Source organism: Mauremys reevesii, linkage group 4 (assembly GCF_016161935.1).
Source record: "Mauremys reevesii isolate NIE-2019 linkage group 4, ASM1616193v1, whole genome shotgun sequence".
NCBI lineage: Eukaryota > Metazoa > Chordata > Testudines > Geoemydidae > Mauremys > Mauremys reevesii.
Window position 1 is genome coordinate 20,478,227 of NC_052626.1, and position 26,675 is coordinate 20,504,901.

General features: G+C 40.4%; 1 protein-coding gene across 5 annotated transcripts in view; it reads right to left on the reverse strand.

The window, feature by feature from the left end:
* MARK3 (microtubule affinity regulating kinase 3) overlaps window positions 1-26,675 on the reverse strand; it is a 93,629-nt gene that overhangs the window by 51,885 nt on the left and 15,069 nt on the right. For all 5 annotated transcript variants that reach the window (XM_039534695.1, XM_039534696.1, XM_039534697.1 and 2 more), the window contains 4 exons: window positions 18,214-18,405; window positions 11,200-11,253; window positions 5,431-5,479; window positions 1,752-1,817 (listed from right to left, as the gene is read on the reverse strand). In XM_039534695.1, coding sequence (XP_039390629.1) covers window positions 1,752-1,817; window positions 5,431-5,479; window positions 11,200-11,253; window positions 18,214-18,405 — 361 coding nt within the window. The remainder of the gene's footprint in view (window positions 1-1,751; window positions 1,818-5,430; window positions 5,480-11,199; window positions 11,254-18,213; window positions 18,406-26,675) is intronic.

The window sequence follows — 26,675 nt, forward strand, 5'->3', positions numbered from 1 at the left end:
TGAATCGGGGTCATCCAATTAAATTAACAGGCGGCAGGTTGAAAACAAACATAAGGAAGTATTTCTTCACACAACGCGTAGTCAACCTGTGGAACTCAGGGCCAGAGATGATGTGAAACCCAAAAATATAACTGGGTTCAAAAAAGAATTAGATAAGTTCATGGAGAATAGGTCCATTGATGGCTATTAACCAAGACAGTCAGGGATGCAACTCCATGCTCTGGGAATCCCTAAACTGACTGCTAGAAGCTGGGACTTGAGAACAGGGAATAGATCACTGGATAAATTGCCCTGTTCTGTTCACTCCCTATGAAGCATCTGGCACTGTCTATTGTGAGAAGACAGGATACTCGGTTAGATGGATCACTGATCTGACCCAGTATGGCCGTTCTTATGTTATAATGCCCTTCCCTACCATTAGCCCCATTTAGACAAAACTAGTCTATGCATCTATGGCTCCTAGGAGCTCAAATACAACGGCTAGAACACAGTTTATATAAGCAACCACATCATGATACCCCAGATATGCTGCACATATACAGTGGGACCCAATGGTGAAACTCTGCTCTTCTGTTTTGAAGGACAAACCTCTATGTCTCCCCAGCAAAACTGAAGTTGTGCCTCAAATATCTGTGTGATTCCCACCAGCTGATATTGAAATATAACCATTTTTAACTATCCAGAAGGGTAAATGCCTTGATTCTAGCTATATTACAAATAGGGGAAAACACTGAGAAAATGTTCACATTTGTGCAAGAATTGGGAATTAATTATTCAAAAGGGGGAGTCAGTGGAGGAACTTAAAGAGAGGGGTTACAGAAACAAGGTGGGGGAAGATACACCTCTACCTCGATATAACACTGTCCTTGGGAGCCAAAAAATCTTACCGTGTTATAGGTGAAACCGTGTTGTATTGAACTTACTTTGATCCACCAGAGTGCGCAGCGCCACCCCCCTGGAGCACTGCTTTACCATGTTATATCCAAATTCATGTTATATCGGGTGGCGTTATATCGAGGTAGCGGTGTAATATCTTATTGGACCAACTTCTGTTGGTGAGAGACAAGTTTTTGAGCTTACACAGAGCTCTTCTTCAGGTTTGGGAAATGTACTCTGTGCTACGTACAAGGTGGAATAGATTGTTTAGCCCAAGTAGTTACATTTTTCAAGGGACCATTCCAGGTGAACCAGCCCATGTGACAGTCAAAATTAAGAGTCCAGAAGATTTTGGTAACTGTGGATCTTACTTTAATTAAAAAGGGCCACTTTAATCAGAATAGTCCATATGTCACCAACATTCAAAAACAAGAAGTGCAGGGTTGAAGTACTGGTGATTTAAAATGCAAGGGTAAATAGATTGCTATACTTTTCCACCTGAATGTTATATGCTATTACTTCATACAATACTACATCTGAATATATACTTAACTTTACCAAATACCACATCAATGAAACCAACTATCGTGCCAATTCCTGCCTATTGTGAATATCCTTATTTTGCTATTACCACTATGATGGACTGATCAATGAAAATAATGAAAAAAATTCCCCTCTGGATTTCAATAAAGCTTGGCTTACTTTAAAAATTGTACAGCTTTAAGAAAATGCCTCCCAAAATATTAATATTTCACCTGAAATGTTGCACTATCATAAAATCAATGTTTCTTGTTTTAAGGAGTATTACAAAAGAAAACTTCAGTATCATTTGGCAATTTCTTTACATTTGTATCACATAAAAGGAAAATACTTACCCCCACTTGCATACTCCATGATTAAGTAGAGAGTTTTTTCAGTTTCAATTACTTCAAATAACTTCACTAGAGGAAAAAAGATCAGTTATTTACTAAAAGATTACAACCAATTATAGGAATCTAGTTTTCGGATAGTCTTTGTGGAAGATTCTCTCAAAAGTAGACTACTGCTGCTTGACAATATCAAAACAACTTTTCTTAAAAGCAGTTATTTCCATTTCATGCTTCTAAATGGAATAACAAATGCTTTATCAATAGTTTGTAGTCTGAGTCAAACTTATGAATGTATAATTATGGCTTGAAACACACTCAGTTTAGGGTCAAGTGAAAAAAATCCATTAATTTAAGCATAGCTCCCAAAAAACAAAGCACTGGGTAACAGTAATTTGTATACATTATATACAGGGTAGGTTGTTGCCTCAACTATTGTCTACAGAATCCAAAAGACAATAGTGTATCACTGTAAATTAATTTTACATTCTGAGTGCTCTCTCTTCTCTCATGAGGGTAGATTTTTTTAATTTTATTTAAGTGAAAGCTTGGATTCTGGAGCAAAATTATGCAGTTGTTAAAATTGTTACAAAAAACAATTTTCAGTAATTTGTGTGACTGCATAATCACATTATACACGGGGTTCCAGGCAATAAGTATTCTTTTTCCTCCTCTTAAAAAACCACTTCTCCGATATAGTAGTCCATCAGTTTGGCAAGGCAAGTCTATGCAGCCAATGAAATGCACTTACATTAAAACACTTATCTCCCTATCACCACTTTAAGTGGCTCCATGATGCAGAACCTTCATTAGACTCATACACCACTGCTTTAACTTTTTAAAAACAAACAGTTACTAACCTTTCCATAACTGTTGTTCCTTGAGATATGTTGCACGTCCATTCCACTGTAGCCGTGTGCGTGCTCCAGTGCATAGCTAGGGAGTTTTTCCCTTAACGGTTCCCATCAAGGTGGCATGAGTGCCCTCAAGTGCCTTGCATGCAGGCATAAAAGGCCAAACTGCCCCACCCCCCTCCTCAGTTCCTTACTATAGTAAAGACTCTGATAGAGAGGGGAAGGAGGATGGGTCATGGAAATGGACACGGGCAACACATCTTGAAGAACAGTTACGGAAAGGTTAGTAACCTTTTTTCTTTGAGTGATTGCACATGTCCATTCCACTGCCGGTGACTCACAAGCAGTCCCAACTGGAGGTGGGTTCGGAAGCTATTTGAACAGGAACCAAAAGGACCATTCGTCCAAATTTAGCATTGCCTTTAGATTGCCGATAGCGTAATGAGAGGTAAACATGTGACATGATGTCCATGTTGCCTCTTTCCCAATGTTGGCAAGAAATACTGCTGAGGTTGCTCAGGACCTAGTCAAATGACTCAACAATCTCTCTGGCGGCTTCATGGTAGCAAACACAAATGGGTATCCATGATGAATTCTTGTGTGTGGAAAAAGGACTGCCCTTCATTCTGTCCACAAGCGCAACAAACAACTGAGACGAAGCTCTGAAAGATTTAGTCTGATCTGAATAAAATGCTAAAGCTCTTCTAGTGTCCAGAGGGTGCAATCTCTCCTTACGTTTGTTATGAGGCTTTAGGAAAAAGATTGAAGAAAAAAAATGATTTAATAAATTTAATAATTGGAGATATACCTATCTACTAGAACTGGAAGGGACCTTGAAAGGTCATTGAGTCCAGCCCCCTGCCTTCACTAGCAGGACCAAGTACTGATTTTTGCCCCAGATCCCTAAGTGGCCCCCTCAGGGACTGAACTCACAACCCTGGGTTTAGCAGGCCAATGCTCAAACCACTGAGCTATCCCTTTCCCCCCCCACCCCCCTTCTTGTAACTGTTGTTCTTCAAGATGTGTTCTTCATGTCCATTCCAATCGTGTGCGTGCGTGTGTGTGTGTACACACGTACATGTGCACGGAAGATTTTTCCCATAGTAGCATCCGTCTTGTCCAGGGGTTCTCAAACTGGGGGTTGGGACCCCTCAGGGGATCACGAGGTTTTTATGGGGGGGTCTCACGAGTTGTCAACCTCCACCCCAAACTCTGCTTTGCTCCAGCTTTTATAATGGTGTTAAATATATTAAAAAGTGTTTTTAATTTATGGGAGCGGGGGGGTCGCACTCAGACGCTTCCTATGTGAAAAGGGCCACCAGTAAAAAAGTTTGAGAGCCACTGGTCTTGTCGGTCCGGGCGTCCCCTGGAGTTGCGCCTTCATGGAGCTCAATTAGAGCCCTGCTGACCCGCCACCCCCTCAGTTCCTTCTTGCTGGCTACTCTGACAAAGGGGAAGGAGAGTGGATATTGGAATGGACATGAACAACACATCTTGAAGAACAACAGTTTCGAGAAGGTAACTGTTTTTTCTTCGGGTGCTTGTTCATGTCGATTCCAAACAGGTGACTCTCAAGCCCAAATTTAGGTATTGGGTCAGAGTCTTCCACTGATTGGAGCACTGCTCCATCATCTCTGGCCTGCTGGGTAATCGCCTAGTGTGTGGCGAAAGTATGGATGGAGGACCACATCACTGCCCTGCAGATTTCCTGAGTGGGAACCTGAGCCAGGAACACTGTTGATGAAGCCAGTGCCCTGGTGAAGTGCGCAGTGATTGGAGGTTCAGGAACACCTGCCAGGTTGTAGTACTCACAAATACAGGACGCTATCCATGACAAGATGTGTTGTGACAACACAGGCTGACCTTTCATTCTGTCCGCCACTGACACGAATAGCTGGACTGATTTTCTGAACGGTTTTGTTCTCTCGATGTAAAAGGCTAGTGCTCTGCGGACATCCAGGGAGTGAAGCCTCTGCTCCCTGCCATTGGAATGAGGCTTAGTGTAGAATACCAGGAGAAAGATGTCCTGGCTGAGGTGAAACTGTGACACAACCTTTGGGAGGAAAGCAAGTATGTGGCTCTCAGAGGGTTTTCTGCTGCCAAGGAGGCCCTGTCTAACCTGGTCTGAACAGGAAAGCTCCATCAGGTTCAACCATGGAGCTTCCACGCTGTGAGGTGAAGCAACTCGAGGTTCTGATGTTGAAGACAACTGTGATCTTGTGTCAGAAGGTCCAGAAAGAGCAGCAGGGTGATCAGGGCTTCCACAGACATGTCTAGGAGAGATGTGTACCAGTGCTGATGGGGCCAGGCTGGTGCTATCAATATGACCTGAGCTAGTTCTCGCTGGATCTTGAGTACCACCTTGTGAACAATCGGTATGATCGGAAAGGAGAGAATCTCCCCAGTGGAGGAGAAACGTGTCCGTGCTTGAGCTTGGGCTGTAATTTTGGAAGGGGCAGAACTGCTGGCACTTCCTGTTGTGTCGTGTGGTGAATAGGTCTATGGGGGGAAAGCCCCAACTCTGGAAGATTGAAATCGTGACATTCGGGCAAACGGACCACTTCTGGCTGTGAAACGACCTGCTGAAGCGGTCCGCCAGCTTGTTCTATACCCTGGGGAGCTACAGCTCTTTATGTCTGCCTGCGGTATGAGAGGCAACAGAGGGTGCTCATGCTGCCCCACCAGGTACCACTAAGGGAAAAACTCCCTGACAACTGTGCACTGGAGCTCACACACCCCAAAAGCAACATGGACATGTACAATCACTCCAAAAACAAGCAGTCTTCTAAAAATTTAGTTATATAGAACCAACGTGTTAGGAAAACATGAAATACCTATATTTGGATGATTTAAAATCTTCATTATTCTTACTTCTCTGAAAAGCTGAAATAAAAAAAGATAATAGGAAATCAAATAAACTAGTGACAAAAAAAATTACTATTAATTCCTTTCTAAGAAGCTGATTATTTTGTTCTATAGCTAATGATTAGAATTCTATACCTAATCCTAATAAATGATAAATGTGAGAAACACAGGAATATTATGTATTTCACTTTCAAATGGACCGAATAAGCTTTTTGCAGACAAGAGGAGTAAAATGCCAGCTCTAAAAAAATTCCTTCTAAAGGGAAACTGGATACTTCAAGAGATAAAGGAAGGCTTTAATCTTTAGGTAATTGGTTCTGATCCAGTTCACTTTAATAAGTTTCATTAAAAGGTTACATTTATTCTTTATGAAGGTCATACTTACCGCAGCATTTCATATTCTGAATACTGGCAATACCATGGTATATTAAAGGATTTTATTTTAAGATAGCTCTTGGATGGTTTAGCAGTCACTATTTGCTAGTCGCAATCAAGTTACTGGTCAACATTAACTGTTTACATCACAAAAAGCACAACAATTTTTAATGATACTGCCAACAAGCAAGCACTAATCAGGTAGTAGGTGAGGGAGAATCTCCCTCTTGGCCCTAGAGGAAGGTCCCTCCAAGTAAAAATTGAGGCACAGTTGCAGGGATTCATGAGGCTGATGTTTGCTTTGTGACGGCCTATGCTGTATTTATTCTGTGGCTAGACAGCCAACTTTGGTCCTCTGGGATGTCAATCCAATACCTTTCATGAACACTACATTTACTTACCAAAATGAATGACAGCAAACAAAATCCATAGCATTTCCCTTCAATTATGACAAGTATGGGATTATTTGGTCATGAATCTCAGTCAATACCTCACCTCTAGACTCTTACTGATTAAATAAAAATGTTCTTTTTGTCTCATATTTTCACGAGTGGAGAGGACCTTAATTAGATCTCAGGGGGGTATGCAGGGTTAGGACGGGTCAACTGCCTGCCAGTTGCATTGTGGGGAGAGGCATACAAACCACGCCTCCACATGATGGGACTATTAAATGGAAATTCCACAAGTGGTAACTTTGTTACCTATATGAGGAAGAGCCTATATGGGAAATGGGAAGCTATGTGGCCCTTATTATAAAATAATATTTTTAGAAGTTGTATAATGTTCAAATTTGACACCCTATATAAACAAGTGTTAGGCTAGGGTTTTATTTTTTAATATCAAAATAAGATAATCAGTCCTCAATTTTCTGATATGTAGCCAAGATGACAAATTACACTAAGGCAGTCTTGTGTTATTGATGTATAGTTTTCTTAAATTAAAAACGGCAAAGTTATCCTCTCTCCTCTCTTTGCACTTATTTTCTGTTACACTGAAAAACTGACATGAAGGTCATGTTATTTTAATATGTAGTACTGCCTTAAAAAACTTGAATTATGAATGCCATAAACATTCTCATTTCTTCTAACAGACAACCTAAACATAAGATAGACATCACCACGAGAACACTGAAATACAAATGCTATTGTATGTATATTCCTTTTTATTTTGCAAATGCCCATTCTCAGGAGGCTTGTGAGAAGGGGACACAAATCATCTTTTTAGGCAGTGCAATATGTTGTAATCAATTGCAAACTGTTCACATCCTCTCACATCATCCCAAGACTCCAGATGGTTGGCATTCTCAAGTCTTGATTATTTTGTGAAAGCTGCTCTGGCTTGACAAGAAAGGGAGCAATCAAGTGTTTTTTTTTAATCCAACACTAGCCTTACAGCTACACTAGTGAATTAAAAGGCTATGGTATGCTTAATAAAGAAAGATCTTTATTACATACTACATTACAAAATGGACAAAAATACATAACTGCTCCGTGCCTAGAGGATCCTGCAGACTAAGTCAGAGATAACAAGAATGGATGAAAATAGGAACATAGTAGTGCTACTGCAAGTTTCCTTCAATTCACATCTATCCACACATTCTAAAAAATTAATATCCTCCCTTTTTACATGTGTCCTGAAATCTGCAGGGAGTAGCAGCTGCAGCTATGACTCAATGGATATTAAAATAATTTACATTAGAGATTAGGGTGTGAGAAAGAAAAGTAAGAGCCAACAAAACCGAGGAAAAGAAAATCCTTTGTACTATTCCTGTTGAATGGCACAAACATCTTTGAGCATGAATAATCCTAATTGTGCATAACTGGATGTTTCACCACTGATGAAGTTGACCGAGGAGGAGAAAGAAATAAGAGTGGCAGTCACAACAGCAACTATGCTAAAATACGAGCGAACTAGGTTTGTTTGTTAATCAAATGTGGTAACACAATGTATTCACCTTTGCTAATTTAAGGAATGTGCATTCTTGGATATAGGGGAAGAACTAAGCAAAATTGTTACTGGAGGGACTGAGCAGAAGAAGCCATCAGGCAAGAGACATGTAAACAGACTCTCTATCATGCCCCAGAGTGCTCCTAGACCCCCCACAATAACCTGGAAAACAAGATACTGAGAATCAAACTACTTCTACTAAGCCTGAGCTTATTTACATAGCAGAATAAAATGGTACTAGCATTAGGCATTTTAAAAGCTTCACTGAAAAATGACTAAAAACCCATGTGACCCTTACTGTAAAAACAAGATGTAACAAAAGCGGCAACAAAGAAAATTAAGATTACAATCACTAATTCAGCCAGCCTAAAAGCACACCCTTACAGCCCTGACACACACAAAAATAGTTCAGGAGGATGTGGGCTTTTGTGCACTTTCCTAAAGTCAGTTTAAGTTTTAAGCCTATATTTGGACACTGGAGCGTTGGCTAGTGATCAGAAAAGGGGGCTGGAGTTCTGGTTTTATCTGTAACCAGGAACTGATTCATTGTGAGAGACCCTGTTAGTTATTTGTATTGTGGCAGTGCTTAGGAGCCCCGACCAGGGACCTATACAAATACTTCAATTCTATCACTGTCCCAACGAACTCACAATCTAAGTATAAGACAAGTGGTTACAACAAACAGGCAGGACATTTCTAGACCTGACACTTATCCTTTAGGTACGGACCTTAGATAAAACTGTCACAGAAAGGACACTGTTTAAATTAACTGTTCGTAAAAGGGCCTGTAAGTGCCAAATATCTACACATTGTTCTTCAGCCATCATCTATTTGGATACTTAACTTTAAAAAATAAATTAATAAGTGATATGCACTATAGTATGGTAATTATTTTTCCTACTAAGACATTTGAAACACACAAAATGAAAACTGATTAATGTATTTTTCCAGAATGACTTAGCAATTTTATTTATGTTAAGTTCCTCATTAGGAAGGAATTTTCAGTACAGTACCTAGTTATAAATCATATAAATCGTTGCATTAACAATGTACACAAGATACATTGTATCTTGGCTAAAATAAAGTGCATTTCTGTAATACAGAAACTCATTTTCAAAAAATTACATGTTATATGGCTTTTAGAAAAATGGCTTTTAGAAAAATTTGATGGCTTTTAGAAAAATTTGATCTAACAGTACTAGCAGGGATGGCTTTTGGAAAAATTTGATCTAACAGTACTAGCAGGGAAAATGCTACGAGAACAGAGAAGTATAGTATTCAGGTCAATTTAAAATATGCATAGGCATCATCATAGTAATTAGGCTCTAGAAAATAAATTGTCTTTACAGAAATCAATCTCAAGTGTCCCTAGGAAAAAAACAAAAACGTTTGGGATGAGAGATGGATATAGAGAGGAAACTAGTAGACTGGAAGGCGCCAGCATCACCATCACTTGCTCTGCCACCTAAAGATGACTCATATAGCTGTAGTGTCAGTGCTTAGCTACTATGTACCATTCTCATCACCACCAAATATTTTATCTATGCTTCTAAGGTTCCTAGGCTGAGACAGCTTCCACCTTAGCAATCTGCACTGCACATCTTTGTTGTTAATTCAGAGCAGGCTATAAAGACTGCTACACAACCCTGATGCTGAAAGATTAACTTCAAACAATATGCAGCAAACTTTTGAAACATCTATCCCCCTTTAAACATGCAGCTGCATGCATGTGTGGATGACTAGGTACATGTCTAACTGGTTCTCTGCATGCACAAATTCTACTCGCGTTGGGCATGTGTATTTTCCACAATTACACTTCTACCCCAAATTTTTGAAAAGTGATTGCAAGAAATTCATGGTAAGTCAAGGTACAAGCTCCAGATAGTAGAGATCTTTGAAATACACTAAGATATGGATATTGTTTCTCCTCGGCTGCTCCATGCCTCTCCCTTTATGCTGGCTGTTCCTTCACCACTCACAAAAGAGCTGCTGTGAACCTCCCTGATTACCTGTCACTATCTCTCTGTTTGTCTTTCCATCTCTCCCCCAATTCTTCCTCCAAGGTGCTCTGAGTAATTAACAAATCATTTGACTTTCAAGTGTAGATTTCCAACAATGCAGTAACTGCTCTTAAAGTGACATACACTTTCATGACAATATTTAAAAACTTCAGTGTAAAACTCATAGCATTAAATACAAAATATGAATAAAGCCAATATACATATAATTACAAATTGCATCACAAATATTTTAATGCGTATTTATACATTTTTCCATTTTTCTCCACTTCCACCGAAGCTTCCAAAAAAGTGGACTGTGGTGGTTGTTTTTGTGATGGGTGTACCTTTTACTTAAAATTGAACAACACTATTTCACAGAGACTAAAGAGCCATCAGATGATGACTTTTGGTCATAGTTTACCTGAGCCAATTTGAACAAAATAACTTACAAATAAAACACTCCATCTCTTAATTGGTTGAGCCATCCAGTTCTCAAAAGCTTGTGTGTTTTCCCTATTTGCTTTTGTGCCATTAATTTAGATAAGAGCACCTATGCATATGGCCTTTTTACTATTTGTATAAATCTGAACAACTATCTACGTTATCTAGTGTTTTTAGCTTGATTTCACATAAAACAAATTCCTGGTATTATACCTTACCCAAATAGGGTAAATCCATCTATTTTTATTAAAGTACATACATAAAAGCCTTTGGCCATCAGTATTTTAGTCAGGAAAGTGCCCAACAGGTGTGCTCCCTGTGTACAACTCCCTGACAATAGTAGCATTTATCACTTATTCTTGCTAGCATAGATGAGACAATATGACTATGGCAGAGAGTGAGATGGTTTCTCTCCTCCAACTTCACTCAAAAGAATTATATTTGTAGAATCTTTTTTTGCTGGTGATTATGTATGAGGCATAGACGTAGTTTGACTTTTAGCCCACAGACTGAAACTTTGTAGTCGTAAATTTAACAAAGTGACTATTGAAGTGACAGACAAAACAGATGTTCATGGATGCCATTTTTACTGAGTTGGATCCCGTGTGGAGGGAAAAAAAACCCACTCAAAGGAAGCCAGATGTACTCTTTTTCAGTTTAAGAGTTCAGGCTATTTGAGTAACAAAGTAAGACTGGCAAAAGACATGCAATTGTCTCTGTTTGTAGCTTCATATGCATTCTTTATTTGAAGGACGTGCTCATCTTTCATGACTGCAAAACTATCCAAAACAGGCCTTTTACAAGGAAAGTTAGCATTACGATGCACTAGCTCAGTTGTGTATTTATATGAAATGTGAGGTAGGTGTTGCTTCAGGGACCACAGCATGTGAATTCAGGAGTCGGAGAAGGAAGAGGTAAAGGGAAACAAGCTGTAGTACAGTTGAAAGATAAGAACAGTTAATCAAAGAAGCCTACCTTTTGAAGACTGGTTGGGTTCAATTGTGTTTTGTCAATTATTTTTATTGCAACCTAGAAGAAAAAAAGTTTATGATCAATATTTCCAGTTTAGATCTGATTAGCTTGTAACATGATTACAATTGTTTAGTTTTAGAAATGCAAGGCATGAAATCAGATCAAGAAGATTAAACAGATATAGTTTTATTAATAAAACACTCTGAATAAAAGTATTGGGAACAAATGGCTCCTAAAGAAAATAAAAGTAGGCTTCAGTTCTGTAGGATGTATTGGACAAAAAACAGCACTTAATGGTATTACAGCAGAGGAAAGTTCAAACGGTAGGAAGTAGGATGTATTGCAATGCAACTTAAATTCTAAATACTGTATTGCAGGGAAGTAATTTTCCTCTAGATTATAATCTTATAAATATACTGGCAAACTGTGAAAATGTTTTAAAAGCAAAGTTTCATAGCAAATTACAGGTATTGCTATACAAACTTCACAGCAGTTAAATTGACCTTTGGCCATTCACTGAAGATGTATGTGCTCAGCGTTAGTATTCTATTAATGTTATTCCCTTCTTGGTAAGAAGAGAAATGGCATCTTGTATACAACAAAGATGTGAATTACACTGCACAAATTTAAACATTCATTCTTTTATCAGGTTTCCATCTTCTCTGTAAACACTGCACAAACATTTTTGAACCAATTAATTCTTAAAAACTGAAATGTAAGTTCAAGAAACCGATCAAACGAAAATTCAGTGCCAAGGCTGCCACACACTATAAGACATGAAAGGATCTCCAAATCAAGAGTGTGCAGGGGAAGTAAGGAAGGGGAGACACTGTGTTTCAACTGAGGTACAAAATAAGCTAGACAGCTTATCATCACTAAAAACAGCCCATTTATAGAAATTATCAGATCAGACCCAAGGTCCATTTAGTCTTGTATCCTGTTCTCCAGTGATGGCCAGTACTAGGTGATCCAGCGAAACGTGTATGAAACCCACAATAAGCGGACACTGTTAAATTTCAGATTTAAATACCTGAAATAATTAAATTTATGATTTTTAAAATCCTGTGGCCATGAAATAGACCAAAATGGACCATGAATTTGGTAGAGCCCAATGTATGAATAGTGTACATTTTTCCTCCAGTCTTTATTATTTTCTATTTATCAACACAACTTCATTTGCTGTCATGTTCCTCATTCCTCACCAGTCTTCTCTGGTCTTTACTAACCAAATAATTTTGTGTTAGCTGCAAATTTTGCTACATCAAGGCTCACTACTTTTCCAAATAATTTAATATATTCAACACTCATCCTAGTACAAAACCATAAAGGTACCCCACTGTTTTGCCATGAAAACTGTCCATTTAATGCTATTCTGTTTCCCACCACCTAAACAATTTTTGATCCATAATACTTTGCCTCTCACTGCATGACTACTTAGTTTCTTTAACAATCTCTTGTGAGGGACCCTCTCAAATGCCTTTTGACAGTCTAAAATTGTCAACTTAATCTCCTTTATCCATTACTTTACTGACACGTTTGACGAATTGTAATAGATTAATGTGCCTGTTGTCCTTTGCAGAAACAGCAGTGGTTAGATTTAGATACAGTGATCTTCCAGGTGTTCACTATCCTATTTTTAATTACTATTTCAACCAGTTTGCCAGGAATAGATGTATGGCTTACTGGTCTAATTCCCAAGGTATGGGTGGAACAGACCTTGACTGCTGATTAGAGGGTCCCAGAGCAGGAACCCAGAGTAGAGGGTGGGCCCAGGTTCCACAACCAGTCACTGGGGAAATAGCCCCGGTCAGGCAGTGCATAGGAAAACTGCTTAAGCCTGTCTGGGAGAAGAGACTTCCTTCCCCCTCCAGCGCCCAATCAGAAGGGGAACCACCAGTGTGACCTAGCCAGAGGGGTGAGTCATGAGGAGGCCAGAGGAGCTCCTGGAGCGACAAAGAGAGGAGGAGGGAAGGCTTGCAACTGTGGGGCGAGGTATCAACCTGGTGAGCTATTTCCCAGAAAGACTAGGAGGCGGCGCTATACCTGCAGTGGGTAGAGCACCCCATCACAGACCTCCAAGCCCAAATCTATTCTAGCTATCTATTGTAAAATAAAACTATTTACAAAATTTGCAGGTAAATGCTGAAGGTGAAGGGTTCCCTCTCAGACCATAGGAAGTTGAAAGGAACTGGAGAGGTACTTGGTCCATACCACACCTTATATCCTAAGTTCAGAGCATAAGGCTCAGGGTCCAAAGGACACTGCTAGCAATAATCTTCCTGTCTCAGGTACACAGAGCGCATGAGTGCCCATAGTGGAATACACAGAGACCAGCACTTAAAGAACCACCTTCACTATCAAAGAGGCCATTATATACAGACATAGACCTGAACTATGAAGTTCAGAACCAGATCAGCATCTCAATTATTCCCACAGTTCATGAGTGTTCAGATTCAAGTTTGTTCTGAGCCTCTCTCTAGATGTAAAACAGTGGTAAGCTGTCACCAGTAAACTACAAAAAAGAATTTTAACTTTGGGGGAATTGGGTAGTACATTCCACTAGAGTATGCTGTGAAAAACCAAAGTTCAGTTTCACTACCATTTTCTGGGGCTAAAGTCCATTATGAAATCTTGAAAAACATCCCTTTAAACCCCCCCCTCCAAATACACAGAGTAATAAGTCTCTCTCCTTTGATTCATTAACCTGCGTGATCAAGACATATTTTTGTCTTCACACTACATCAGTCAAATTACTCTTGCCTAGATAAAAAGGCTATTAACACCTTGAGACCTCTTTTGGATACAGATAGGAGGCACAGTGATCCATGCCTTTGTCACCTGTAGATTGGATTACTTTAACATGTTGTACATGGGGCTGGCACCTCAAGACCACCTGGAAATGGCACAGAATGCAGTTGTCTGATTAAGTGGTGCTTCCTGCAGGAAGCATATTAAATGTGTTCTCTGATATGACCTAGCTTCCCATTAGTTTCCGGGTGGCATTTAAAAATATTTGATTCCACCTATAAAGGCTCAATGGATTTGGGTCCTATAAACTGAGTCCACCTCTCACATCCATACACATGGCACTACTGCCACCAAAAAAAGCTCCCGGATGCCAGTAAACTGGCAGGATTTGATCTGCCAGTCATCGGTAAACATTAATTTCACCGGACAGACACAGCAATAACAAAAATCCAACAGTAAGAGTCAGCAAGTGCAGCCTCTCATACACCTAGTGTCTGCAGGGATCCAGTGTCACCAGCCCATCAGCTGTGTAGAGCACCCTTTGTAGCCCCGCTGTCAGAGCTCCTCGCTCACGATCAGGAATACAGGGCCCATCCCTGAGCAGGAGCCATTCAGCAGCAGGGTGGCCGCCCCTGCAGCTGGGGGCTCATCCTCCTCCTTCTGACCCTGATTGGGGGTCTCTGCTCTGCTGGGCCAGGACTGCAACCTCCCCCACACCTTGCACCCGGGGGGGGGGGAGGGGGGGAGGGTGTCTCGGGTCCTTTGACTGAGCTGAAAGCCCTTTGCAACCCTGCTGTCACCACCACCACCCTAATCCTATGCCTCCTTAATTTCCCGCATCTGTGAAAATTAAAAGTTAAAAATAAACAAAGATAAAAATCAATATGAATGATCAAAATTACAAAAAAGATAAAAACCAAATTCTGCCACACTTAGATACAGTTGACATCCTAGGGAAGAGATAAAACCCTCTTCTTACCTATTGTACTAAGTATGGTTGACAAAACATCGGCCAGCCTTTCAGAATGGAGACTCTTGATACCCATGATACACAGCCTACTTACAAGAATTCTAGACATTGTGGTCAATGTTGAAGGAGTGTTGTAGATCCTATACCATTACTTTTGAATATCAGCCATGCTCTCTCATACATCAGAAAGGAACCAAGTTTCTAATTTGAAACTTCTGAACCCAGTCCATTTCTTTGCAATTAGGAGAGAACTAAGCAGAGGCTTGGGCTTTATTCCACTTCACAGCTGATGACAGATACCTTTATCATTCTGATTCTTTCCTTGGTAGGATGTTGATCAAGATGGGATGAATTCGCACTCTGAGACCTGCTAGGTGCTTCTGAAAATGTTAACGCTATGTCACTTAAATGACAAGTGCCTATGTCACTTCTAAAAATGGGACTTGCGAGCTGATATCATCTAAGACCCTTAGATGCTTTTGAAAATATGTTTACCCTCAGTTTTATTTTGAGCTCTTCAGAATATGGTTTATTATGATCTGTTGTACTTGAACAGTTGGAAAAAAAATACAGAAATAGTTGAAGCAGCAAAGAGTCCTGTGGCACCTTATAGACTAACACAAGTTTCGGAGCATGAGCTTTCGTGGGTGTATATTCACTCACGAAAGCTCATGCTCCAAAACTTGTGTTAGTCTATAAGGTGCCACAGGACTCTTTGCTGCTTTTACAGATCCAGACTAACACGGCTACCCCTCTGATACGAGAAATAGTTGAAAAGTCTCTATAGCATTTTAGTAACTAACTTCAGCATGTACTTTTTTCATGAATGAGTAGTTTTTTCCCCTTTAGTTCTTGAGTTATGATGAGGTAGTTGGGGGCTTTTTAAAATACAGAACTCAAGTATACAGAGGTATTTTCACTGTGGCAATAAACATTAAAACTCTATGGAAGAGGTATGACATCGTTAAAACTCTATGGAAGAGGTATGACTCAAAGGTAAATTAGCTTTTAAAGTAACATTTTTACCCCTCATACTAGGAATCAGGATTTCTCTCAGTGCATCTCTCACTGACAGCAAGAGGGCACAGCACAACCAGCAGCACATAATGCTGATGTTTCTAAACTTTAAGAATAATCACTGACCAAAATAGCTGGTACATGACCACAAAAATAGCTGCAATATCGCTCAGAAAAACCTCTGAGCAATACCTTTGGGGATGACATTCAGAAACGGCATCTATGATTATACGTGCAGTAGGATGATGAATTCTCATATTTATATGTTGTCTTTCTTCCAGAAATAGTTCAAAGTACTTTATGCGCTAGTCTTACAAGAACATACCTCTTAAGTGTTCCTCATTTTGAGAGTTATTTATTTTAGTTCCCAAATTATGTAAATTCCACACAAATATGATGGCCTCTCACTTTTAGTGAGGAAAGTTATTTTCTTCAGAAATGTAACATCACGAAACTGAAGTTAAACAAAGATTTACACCAAAGGGAAAAAGGCATCCTTCATTTTGGGTCTCTGTCACATGCTACAGCCCACCTTTGGAGTCCATGGTATTCTCTAAACCATATTTGACAGCAAATTGCAATATTACACAACAGCTTAGCACACAGAATAATGAATATTATTAATGCAAAGTGAAATGAAGTAGTCAGAATGTAATTACCCAAATTGGAAGCTAGTCAGGACACCAGCATTATTCTGGAGATAGGTGGTGGGTGGGTCACCTATTCCCCATTCTAGAGATGACACACCTCCATTGCCTCCAGCACCATTGGTTCTGTATTGACTCAGATGTGGAAATGCCACCTATTAAATCCCCAATAGTACTGCATTCAGCAACTTGGTTTTCCTTGTAGATCTTGGCCAATAGGGTCACTTTAACCTCACAATGCCCAAGTTCATGCCAAACCCATCAATTTAAGTCAACAAGAAGTGCTGAAAAGGAGAAGTCTTTATCCTGCAGTAGACTGAAACTAGCTACTGATAACAAAGGTACAGCAACAAGAAACACCTTCTGTAGCAAATAAACTATTTACTAGTAGGAATACAATTTATTTCCACAGAAAGGAACTGTCAGATGTAAATTACTACTTATTAACTGTATTGCAGTAGCACCTAGGAACCTAGTTATGGGTCAGGGCCCAATTGTGCAAGACACTGTGCAAACACACACAAAGACTCCCTGCTTCAAAGAGCTTATAAGTGCTATATATTCTGCCTTTGTTTGCATATGCAAAGGAATTCTACTAGCAAATTTCAATACTATTCATTTACTTAACAGGTATTTCAGAACACACAGACTTTAAAAAAAAACAGGAGTACTTGTGGCACCTTAGAGACTAACAAATTTATTTGAACATAAGCTTTCGTGGGCTTTTAGTACGTAAAGCAGTGGTAATCCCAAATCTCCTCTACTGCTCTGAGACTTGGGTGTCCTATAGAAAACACCTGGAACGCCAGCACTAGCACTTTCTTCGGAAGATCCTCAACATAAGGTGGGAGGATCGCCACAGCAATGTCAAGTGACCTCACAGAGGCCAACATCTTCAGTGTTCGAGCCCTGATTATCCAGCACCAGTTGAGGTGGCGCGGGCACTGTGTGTGCATGACTGACACACTTACCAAAACAATTGCTGTATGCCCAACTCACCGAAGGAGAAAGGAAACGGGGAGGCCAAAAGAAACACTTTTAAGACACCCTCAAAATAAACATCAAGAGATGTGACTTTGACACCACACACTGGGAGACAGTAGCCCAGGACAGGGATAACTGGCAAAGACTTGTCAGAGAAAGAATGTCCACTTTTGACGAAAATCACCTTGCCCCAGTCACAGAAAAATGGCAGGAAAAAAAAAAAAAGGACAGACGACTGTCACCCAGCAATCATGGCCCAACCTTGACTTTCAACACCACCCGCAACATCTGCCAACCAGACTGTGGCAACAATCTGACTCCATAGTCACCATCAAAAATAAAACCTGTGAAAGAAATCATCCTCAACCTTGAAGAATTGCCAAAAACAACAACTTGCTAACAAACATTTCTTAAAGATCCAGTATAAAACAAACTCTTTTTAATAAACAGCATTTTGCATACATCACTAAAAGCCAAGAATTTAGTTTTCTATATTTTTGTTTAATATTTCACTTTCCAGCAAATGCATAGCCATTTCTCGCTAACAAAAAATGCCATGCTGTTCTTGGACTCCGCATAACACTATTTAAAGAGCGCTTTCAGAACTACCACAATTGAGCATGCTTTACACAGTTAACAACAGCATTTTACCTCTCTGCCAGTAAGGATGTGTCTAGCCAACTTTACTTTTGCAAAATTCCCCTTTCCAATCGTTTTAAGAAGTCTGTAATTTCCAATATGAGGTTGCTCATCTGCACAGGACGCTATAGAATTTCTACAGCGAGCTCCAGAGCGCCCAGTTCGAGAGGAAACTTCTTGACGTCCTTCTCCATGAGAGGTGTGCTATGATAAAGATACAATACATGTGTTAGATAAAAAGTGCTAAACAAAACAAGTGTATCATTTGCAAAAACAAAGTACTGAAGTGTTAATTATCACTGAGTAATTAAGCTGAACTGGAGAAACTTCTGTTTTACAGCAATCTAGAATTATACTTTTTGCGTGTCAGTAATGTATCTGATCCACACACACTCTTTCCTTACGGGCCTATATGACTGCTTTCACAATTTAACAACTCACTTCTTGTTCTTCTCTTTTCTAATAAATCTTTAGTTTTAGATACTAAAGGATTGGCTTGGGTATTTTGGGAAAGAGCCAAACTAATATTGACCTGGTAATGTGGCTGGCCCTTTGGTGTTCAGAAGAACCTTTTGTATAGTGAGCAGAGTTATAAATAACTTCTCACTTTACTGGACCTAGGTGTTGATCGGGAGCTAGAGAACTGGAATGCAGTAAAGGGGGTTGTGTGATATCTTTTTTCAGCTTCTTGATAACCAGTGTGGGGGACCAGGAGCACAGTTTATGATTAGTTGGTGAATCTAACAGCCTTCATCTCCAGTTTGGGAGAATCTGCTCTCTTTTTTGCAGCCTGCCCTGCCCTTGCATTTTCAGTGAGGGCTACCCTAGACACCCTGGGTCACATAAGGAAGGATGGGGTTGCTCTAAAGAAACTGTTCCACAGGTTGAGTTTGCTACCTCCTCAAAGTGTTTTTAAAAATGCTCCCAAACAAGATCTAGTTGAAAAAAATGGAAAAAAATATTCCTGTTGAATTTTTTTTAAACCCTTTCGTCCAATTTTTTTTAAAACTTTCTGATTATCTGTATCCTGAACTCACTAGTACAGTACTGTAGCACTTTCTCATGGCAAGGAACCAACAACATATATCATTTGTTAACTGTTAGCTGAATGTAAAACCTTCAAGCTATTTTCTGCTAAAAAAAACTTTGCTATAACAGAAACTTTAGAGCGAGAACTTCAATTATCCTGGAAAATAGCCACTTAATAATCTTGGTTTAATTGTCAAATCTTATCATGCTGGTATTTGTTTCAAGGCCTTTGGACCAACTGCTCATTCTGAAGTAGTACTAGTGTTAGCATGTATCTAATAAGTCTATATGGGAAAGGAGGATTCTATGCATTTGAGTAATCAGTCAGTTCAATTTAGTGCCATGAAAACTGACTGCCTCCATCCTCTTGCACAGCTGCCAACTTTAGAGAAGCGCCCTGAATTACATTTCTCAGACACGACTGAAACCAGTGAGCTTTTGCTGGGAGCGTCTACCACAGCAGGGTAGGGTGGAAGAGAATCTGGGTTTTGGTCCCAATCCTCTCCTCCTTCCCACCATGTGGTCTCACTTGGATGCATAAAATAATATGGGACCCTTTGATATACCAAATTAATTCAGACAACACAAGTCCACAACAGGTATTGTGTGAGGGGAGGTGAAACCTCTTTCTATGCTTATCTTCCCGCATCTCTTTTCCATATATGATTTAAAGGAAACTCTATAAAACAGCCTTATTATGGCTTCCTTGTTTTTGTTCTTCCTTCATTCCTTTTCCTGGGGATGGATTTATTTTAATCGCTGAGTTCAATAATTATTTAAATCAGCAAGCAGGAAACCTTGACATAAATCATCAATTTTAATATTATTTTGCATTTGTACTTTTTTAAAGTTATTTTCCTAAAGCCAAGTTACAATAAATACATGTTCATTTGTAACTAAATATAGTTTTTACACTAAATTCAGTACTATTTTTGGCTAAGAGGGTATACTATATCTATATACATTTAAGCAATTATATAGATTAACATACATTCAGTCAATTTTTAAATTGTAAGAAAATATAAATGATGTATGTGTGTATATACATATACACACACAACAAATGTGTAATATATATATTACACATGATTTGTGTTGAGCAGCATTTGAATGGAAATTGGAATGCAATTAAACATGCACAAAAACAGCATTTCAGAATTATCGCTTAAATAAAACTACCTTTAATATGTTGAATATGTAAGAAAAAAGTTTATCAAAACATTTTTCTCATTAAAATTGATTTATTAAACAAAAGGAACTATTATCTGTAGTTAACTGAACTGTTTCTGGTCACCATGTTCTTCAGGATTTTAGAACTAAGATTTCATCTTTTTATGCCTCGTTTTGATTTATGGATTCAAAGAAGAAAACAAAAAAAAACTTTTCTGCTTTTTGAGCCCCAATTGGTTTCTCAACTCTGATGGACTAGTCCTTGAACTGAACTAGTAGAATAAACTGAGAAGAAGAAAATATTCTCTTTGCACCTACAAAAGCGGCTACTGCTATCAAAAGCTGGTTTAGCACTTGAACAAACTCTGGATCCAGGTGCTTAACCACTAACTTCCACCAGTTCAGGGGTCTGACTGTGTTTAAAATTTTGGCAGCAAATATATACTGCTTGGATTTTTTTTTACATTTAATTTTAATGATTGATTGTAGACAATTTAGGCTTTAACATGGGTTGCCATAATTTCAGGTTTAATATTAAGTGTAATTTTTAAATAAAAATGTATTTAAATAAAAAAAATCCTTTAAAAAAATCAATTTGTATCCACCCTGTTTTTCCTACTCTCCATTTACCCAATATTTTTAGGTATCCTCCATACTGTCATTGTGAACACCAGAACTGGACACAATATTCCACCAGTGCCAAATATAAAGGCAATAGAACCTCCATACGCCTACTCAATAACCCTATTTATACATGCAAGAATTGCATTAGCCCTTTTGGCCATTGAATCACACTGGGCGCAGCTTATGTTCTGCTGATTAGCCACAAAGACGCCCCACATCTTTTTTAGAGTCCCTGTTTCTGGAGAATAGCGTTGCCCATCCTGTAAGTAAAGAACAAAAAAATGCAGGACAAGGTGAATGATCTTACATTTGGCCATACTGAAATGCATATTGTTAGCCTGAGGCCAGTTTACCAAGAATTCTAGATTGCTCCGTATCAGTAACCTTTCCTCTTCATTATTTACCACTCTCCCAATCTTTGCAATAGCTACAAACTTTATTGGTAATGATTTTACATCTTCTTTCAGCCCATTGATCAAAACATTAAATAATGTAGGGCCAAAGAACTGATACTTGTGGGGTGCCATTATAAATACATGTGCTCAATAATGATTCCCTCTTTAAAATTCTACTATTCATCTAGTAATGAACCAAAACGACTGTAAGGATTCTTTATTGTCCTTAATTCTGCATGTCACAGATGTCCTTTTGCTTCCCTTACCAATTTTCTGCAATTCCTAGCTTATATTCACTGCTTTCACTCTCCCCATTTAGCTATATCTATCAATGTATCAATTTCCACTTTTTTATACCTGCTTTCACTTCCCCTCTAAAACAAGTTGTTTTTTTAACCTGTGTATCCTCTCTCAATGGTGCTTTCTGGACATCTAGTAACATGTTCTTATACAGTTCCCAATTACCATTCTCAATTTTCTGTTTATATTCTCTCCACTCAACTGATTAGGCTCAACTGTTTTCAGCTTTGTGAAACTGACCCATTTGCAGCACCAAGTATATTCACATTACTGGTTTGGAATTACTCTGCACATAAAAAATGCAATCAAATCAATCACAGAACTAAAATTAGTCATTGCTTAAGTGCAAGTGATCAATTCTCTCTCGCTGTCAAGATCAGGCCTAATATTGAATTTCCCTGGGTTGGATGCAACACTGAGTTAGGAAACTTACTCCTGAGGGAATTCTGCACCAAAAAAAATTAAAAATTCTGCACACAATATTTTAAAATTCTACAATTTTTATTGGTCAATAAATAAATGTGGAGGCTCCAGCATAGTGGCGGGGACCACAGGCCACCGGCTGCACAGAAGTGGGAGATCCCTCTGCAGCCTCCCCACTCCCAGGACATTGACTCAGCGGTTAGGCTGCAGCCAATCTGGACACAGTGCAAGGGCCAGGCCTGCCCCACAAACACCCCAGGGCCCTGCCCCTCTGCGGGGCAGGCAAGCTCAGCCCAGCAAGATCCAAGTGTGGAGGGGCTTAGTGTCAGGGGAACCAGGTGGGGTGAGAGGGTTCTGTGTGGGGCAATCTGACTGCAGGTGGCTCAGTGGGGGGTCCGGATGCAGGGGGGATCAGGATGCACAGGGGCTCGTTGGGGGGTTGCAGGTGAAGGGACAATGGGACTCTGCAGAGGGTCCAGGTTAAGGTGGATATGGCTAAGAGGAAGAGTCTGGGTTTGGGGGGAATGGGGCTCAGCAGAGGGCTCTGGATGTGGGGGCTCAGTGGCGTTAGGGGAGTGGGGCTTGATGGAGTAGGGGTCTGGGTGCAGCTGGTTGGGACTCAGTAGGTTAGGGGTCTGGGTGGTCCAGGTGCAGGAGAGGGTGGGGCTCATCAGGGTGGGGGTTTGAGTGCAGGGAGCCCAGTGGGGGATGGTCTGGGTGCAGGGGTCCGGATGCAGAGGGGGTAGGGCTCAGTGGGAGGAAGTGGTATTGGGGGGCCCGCCGAGGGCAGGGGGTGAGGATCAGTGGGGCAAAGGTTCAGGTGCATGGGACATGGTAGAAGGATTCTGGGTGCAGGGGGTGAGGCTCGGTGGAGGCAGCCTTTGTATGGGGGGGATCCAGATGCATGGAGGTTGGGCAGTTGGGGGAGCAGCTCCCTATACAGTGACCACTCTCTACCATGGATTTAAGAGCAATGGGGGCAGGAAGCGGGGAGGGTACAGCACTTCCTGCAGCTGGAGGAGGTTTCTGGATGTGGTTCTGACCCAGACCCAGGCACTCCTTGCAGGGGAAGAGCAAGTCCCATCCTCTCCTGCCTCTAGCCCAGCCGGAACTAGCAGCTGAGCCTGATGCAGGGTAGGAGCCACTGGCTGAAGAGTCCCCAACCCCACCTAATCCCTCAGTGATTGGCCACTCTGACAGCTGCTCTAGGCACCTGAAATGACATGCCCACGCTGCTGGGGAGGGGCAGGTGATCACTCTTGCGGCTTCTCTGTGAGAAAGTAATTTTTCTGCAGGGAAGAAAAGAAATCTGCAGGGGACGTGAATTCTGCACAGACATAATGGTGAAGAATTCCCCCAGAAGTAGAAAATGACCTCTGTAATTTTTTTATAAATTCCAGCATGAGATCTACTTCCGCTTGTGAAACTGATGGTAGAGCAGAGGGCCTGACACTGTACAGGTATAATGCAAAAGGCAGGGATATCAATTACCAAAGAATTCTGTTCCTATGCATCCTTTCAGAGCTGTAAAATTCTAAACAATAAGTAAGTCCCCCTCTCATATCAAAGGGTAATTATTCCTCTATTCCATCTTCCTGAAGTATCTGGTTTACACTAGCTTTCATTTTCTCAACTAGGTCAATTTTCCACACAGTAACTTCAATGAACTTGCTAAATCAGGATGCAATTTTTTGTTGAGAGGGATGATGCAGCAGCGTATTAAGAGTAGATTAAGCCTCATTAATTGTGATGGCAACAAAAGCCACCAGTTAAGTTATAATTCTTACTACTTCTATCATTAAATCACTTTTTTAAAATGTCAACGTTTATGGCTACTAAATCCTCAATATGAGTTCCTATGAAAATACACTTTTTCTATTAAATTTGAGAGTATGGGGTTTGTTTGTTTTTTTTAAATAGCCCAAGCCTTCACTCCATGGTTGAAGAGGAGGTTTGCATGTACTCTTCTTTCAATGCATGTAGCAGAAGTCATCAGGGCAGCACAAGGTGATAAGCAGGTAAAGTTCCTTCTGCTACACTGGGTCTCCACATGTTGGAAAAAAGGACAAGAAATCTCCTCTACCACCTATCCAAAGCATTCCCAAAGTAGCAGAGGGTAATTGATCCAGAAAGTCACTGCTTGTTCAGGAAAGCTTGGGGAAGCTGAGAAGCAAGAGAAGTAGTACAAAAAGAACAGGAGTACTTGTGGCACCTTAAAGACTAACAAATTTATTTAAGCATGAGCTTTCGTGAGCTACAGCTCACTTCATCGGATGCATGTAGTGGAAAATACAGTAGGAATACACACACACACACAGAGAACATGAAACAATGGGTGTTACTATACACACTATAAGGAGAAAAAAAACAGGAGTACTTGTGGCACCTTAAAGACTAACAAATTTATTTAAGCATGAGCTTTCGTGAGCTACAGCTCACTTCGTAGCTCACGAAAGCTCATGCTTAAATAAATTTGTTAGTCTTTAAGGTGCCACAAGTACTCCTGTTTTTTTTGCGGATACAGACTAACACGGCTGCTACTCTGAAAACTATAAGGAGAGTGATCAGTTAAGGTGAGCTATTATCAGCAGGAGAGAAAAAGAACTGTTTGTAGTGGTAATGAAAATGGCCCATTTCCAGCAATTGACAAGGAGATGTAAGGAACTATTGGTGGGAGTGTGTGAAATAATCATGGGGAAATAGTTTTACTCTGTGTAATGGCCCATCCACTCCCAGTCTTTATTCAAGCCTAATTTGATGGTGTCCAATTTGCAAATTAATTCCAATTCAGCAGTCTCTCGTTGGAGTCTGTTTTTGAAGTTTTTTTTGTTGTAATACTGCGACTTTTAGGTCTGTAATCGAGTGGCCAGGGAGATTGAAGTGTTCTCCAACTAGTTTTTTAATGTTATAAACCTTGACGTCTGATTTGTGTCCATTTATTCTTTTACACAGAGACTGTTCGGTTTGGCCAATGTACATGGCAGAGGGGCACTGCTAGCACATGATGGCATATATCACATTGGTAGATGTGCAGGTGAATCAGCCCTTGATGGTGTGGCTGATGTGATTAGGTCCTATTATGGTATCCCCTGAATAGATATGTGGACAGAGTTGGCAACGGGCTTTGTTGCAAGGATAGGTTCCTGGGTTAGTGTTTTTGTTGTGTGGTTGCTGGTGAGTATTTGCTTCAGGTTAGGGGGCTGTCTGTAAGCAAGGACTGGCCTGTCTCCCAAGATCTGTGAGAGTGAGGGATCGTCCTTCAGGATAGGTTGTGGATCCTTGATGATGCGCTGGAGAGGGTTTAGTTGGGGGCTGAAGGTGATGGCTACTGGTGTTCTGTTACTTTCTTTGTTGGGCCTGTCCTGTAGTAGGTGACTTCTGGGTACTCTTCTGGCTCTGTCTATCTGTTTCTTCACTTCAGCAGGTGTGTATTGTAGTTGTAAGAATGCTTGATAGACATCTTGTAGGTGTTTGTCTCTGTCTGAGGGGTTGGAGCAAATGCGGTTGTATCGTAGAGCTTGGCTGTAGACAATGGATCGAGTGATGTGGTCTGGATGAAAGCTGGAGGCATGTAGGTAAGTATAACGGTCAGTAGGTTTCCAGTATAGGGTGGTGTTTATGTGGCCATCATTTATTATACTGTAGTGTCCAAGAAGTGGATCTCTTGTGTGGACTGGTCCAGGCTGAGGTTGATGGTTGGGTGGAAATTGTTGAAATCATGATGGAATTCCTCAAGGGCTTCTTTTCCATGGGTCCAGATGATGCAGATGTCATCAATGTAGCACAAGTAGAGTAGGGGCATTAGGGGACGAGAGCTGAGGAAGCGTTGTTCTAAGTCAGCCATAAAAATGCTGGCATACTGTGGGGCCATGTAGGTACCCATAGCAGTGCCGCTGATTTGAAGGTACACATTGTCCCCAAATGTGAAATAGTTATGGGTGAGGACAAAGTTACAAAGTTCAGTCACCAGGTTTGCCGTGACATTATCGGGCATACTGTTCCTGATGGCTTGTAGTCCATCTTTGTGTGGAATGTTGGTGTAGAGGGCTTCTACATCCATAGTGGCCAGGATGGTGTTTTCAGGAAGATCACTAATGGATTGTAGTTTCCTCAGGAAGTCAGTGGTGTCTCGAAGATAGCTAGGACTGCTGGTAGCATGGGGCCTGAGGAGGGAGTCTACCTAGACAGACAATCCTGCTGTCAGGGTGCCAATGCCTGAGATAATGGGGCATCCAGGATTTCCAGGTTTATGGATCTTGGGTAGCAGACAGAATACCCCTGCTCAGGGTTCTAGGGGTGTGTCTGTGTGGATTTGCTCTTGTGCTTTTTCAGGGAGTTTCTTGAGTAGATGGTTTCTTTTCTTTTGGTAACCTTCAGTGGGATCAGAGGGTAATGGCTTGTAGAATGTGGTGTTGGAGAGCAGCCTAGCAGCCTCTTGTTCATATTCTGATCTATTCATGATTTAAGTAGTACAGTATCTCCTATCCTGCTAATGGAGTTACACACTTCCCCTGGCAAGCAGCATAGCTCACC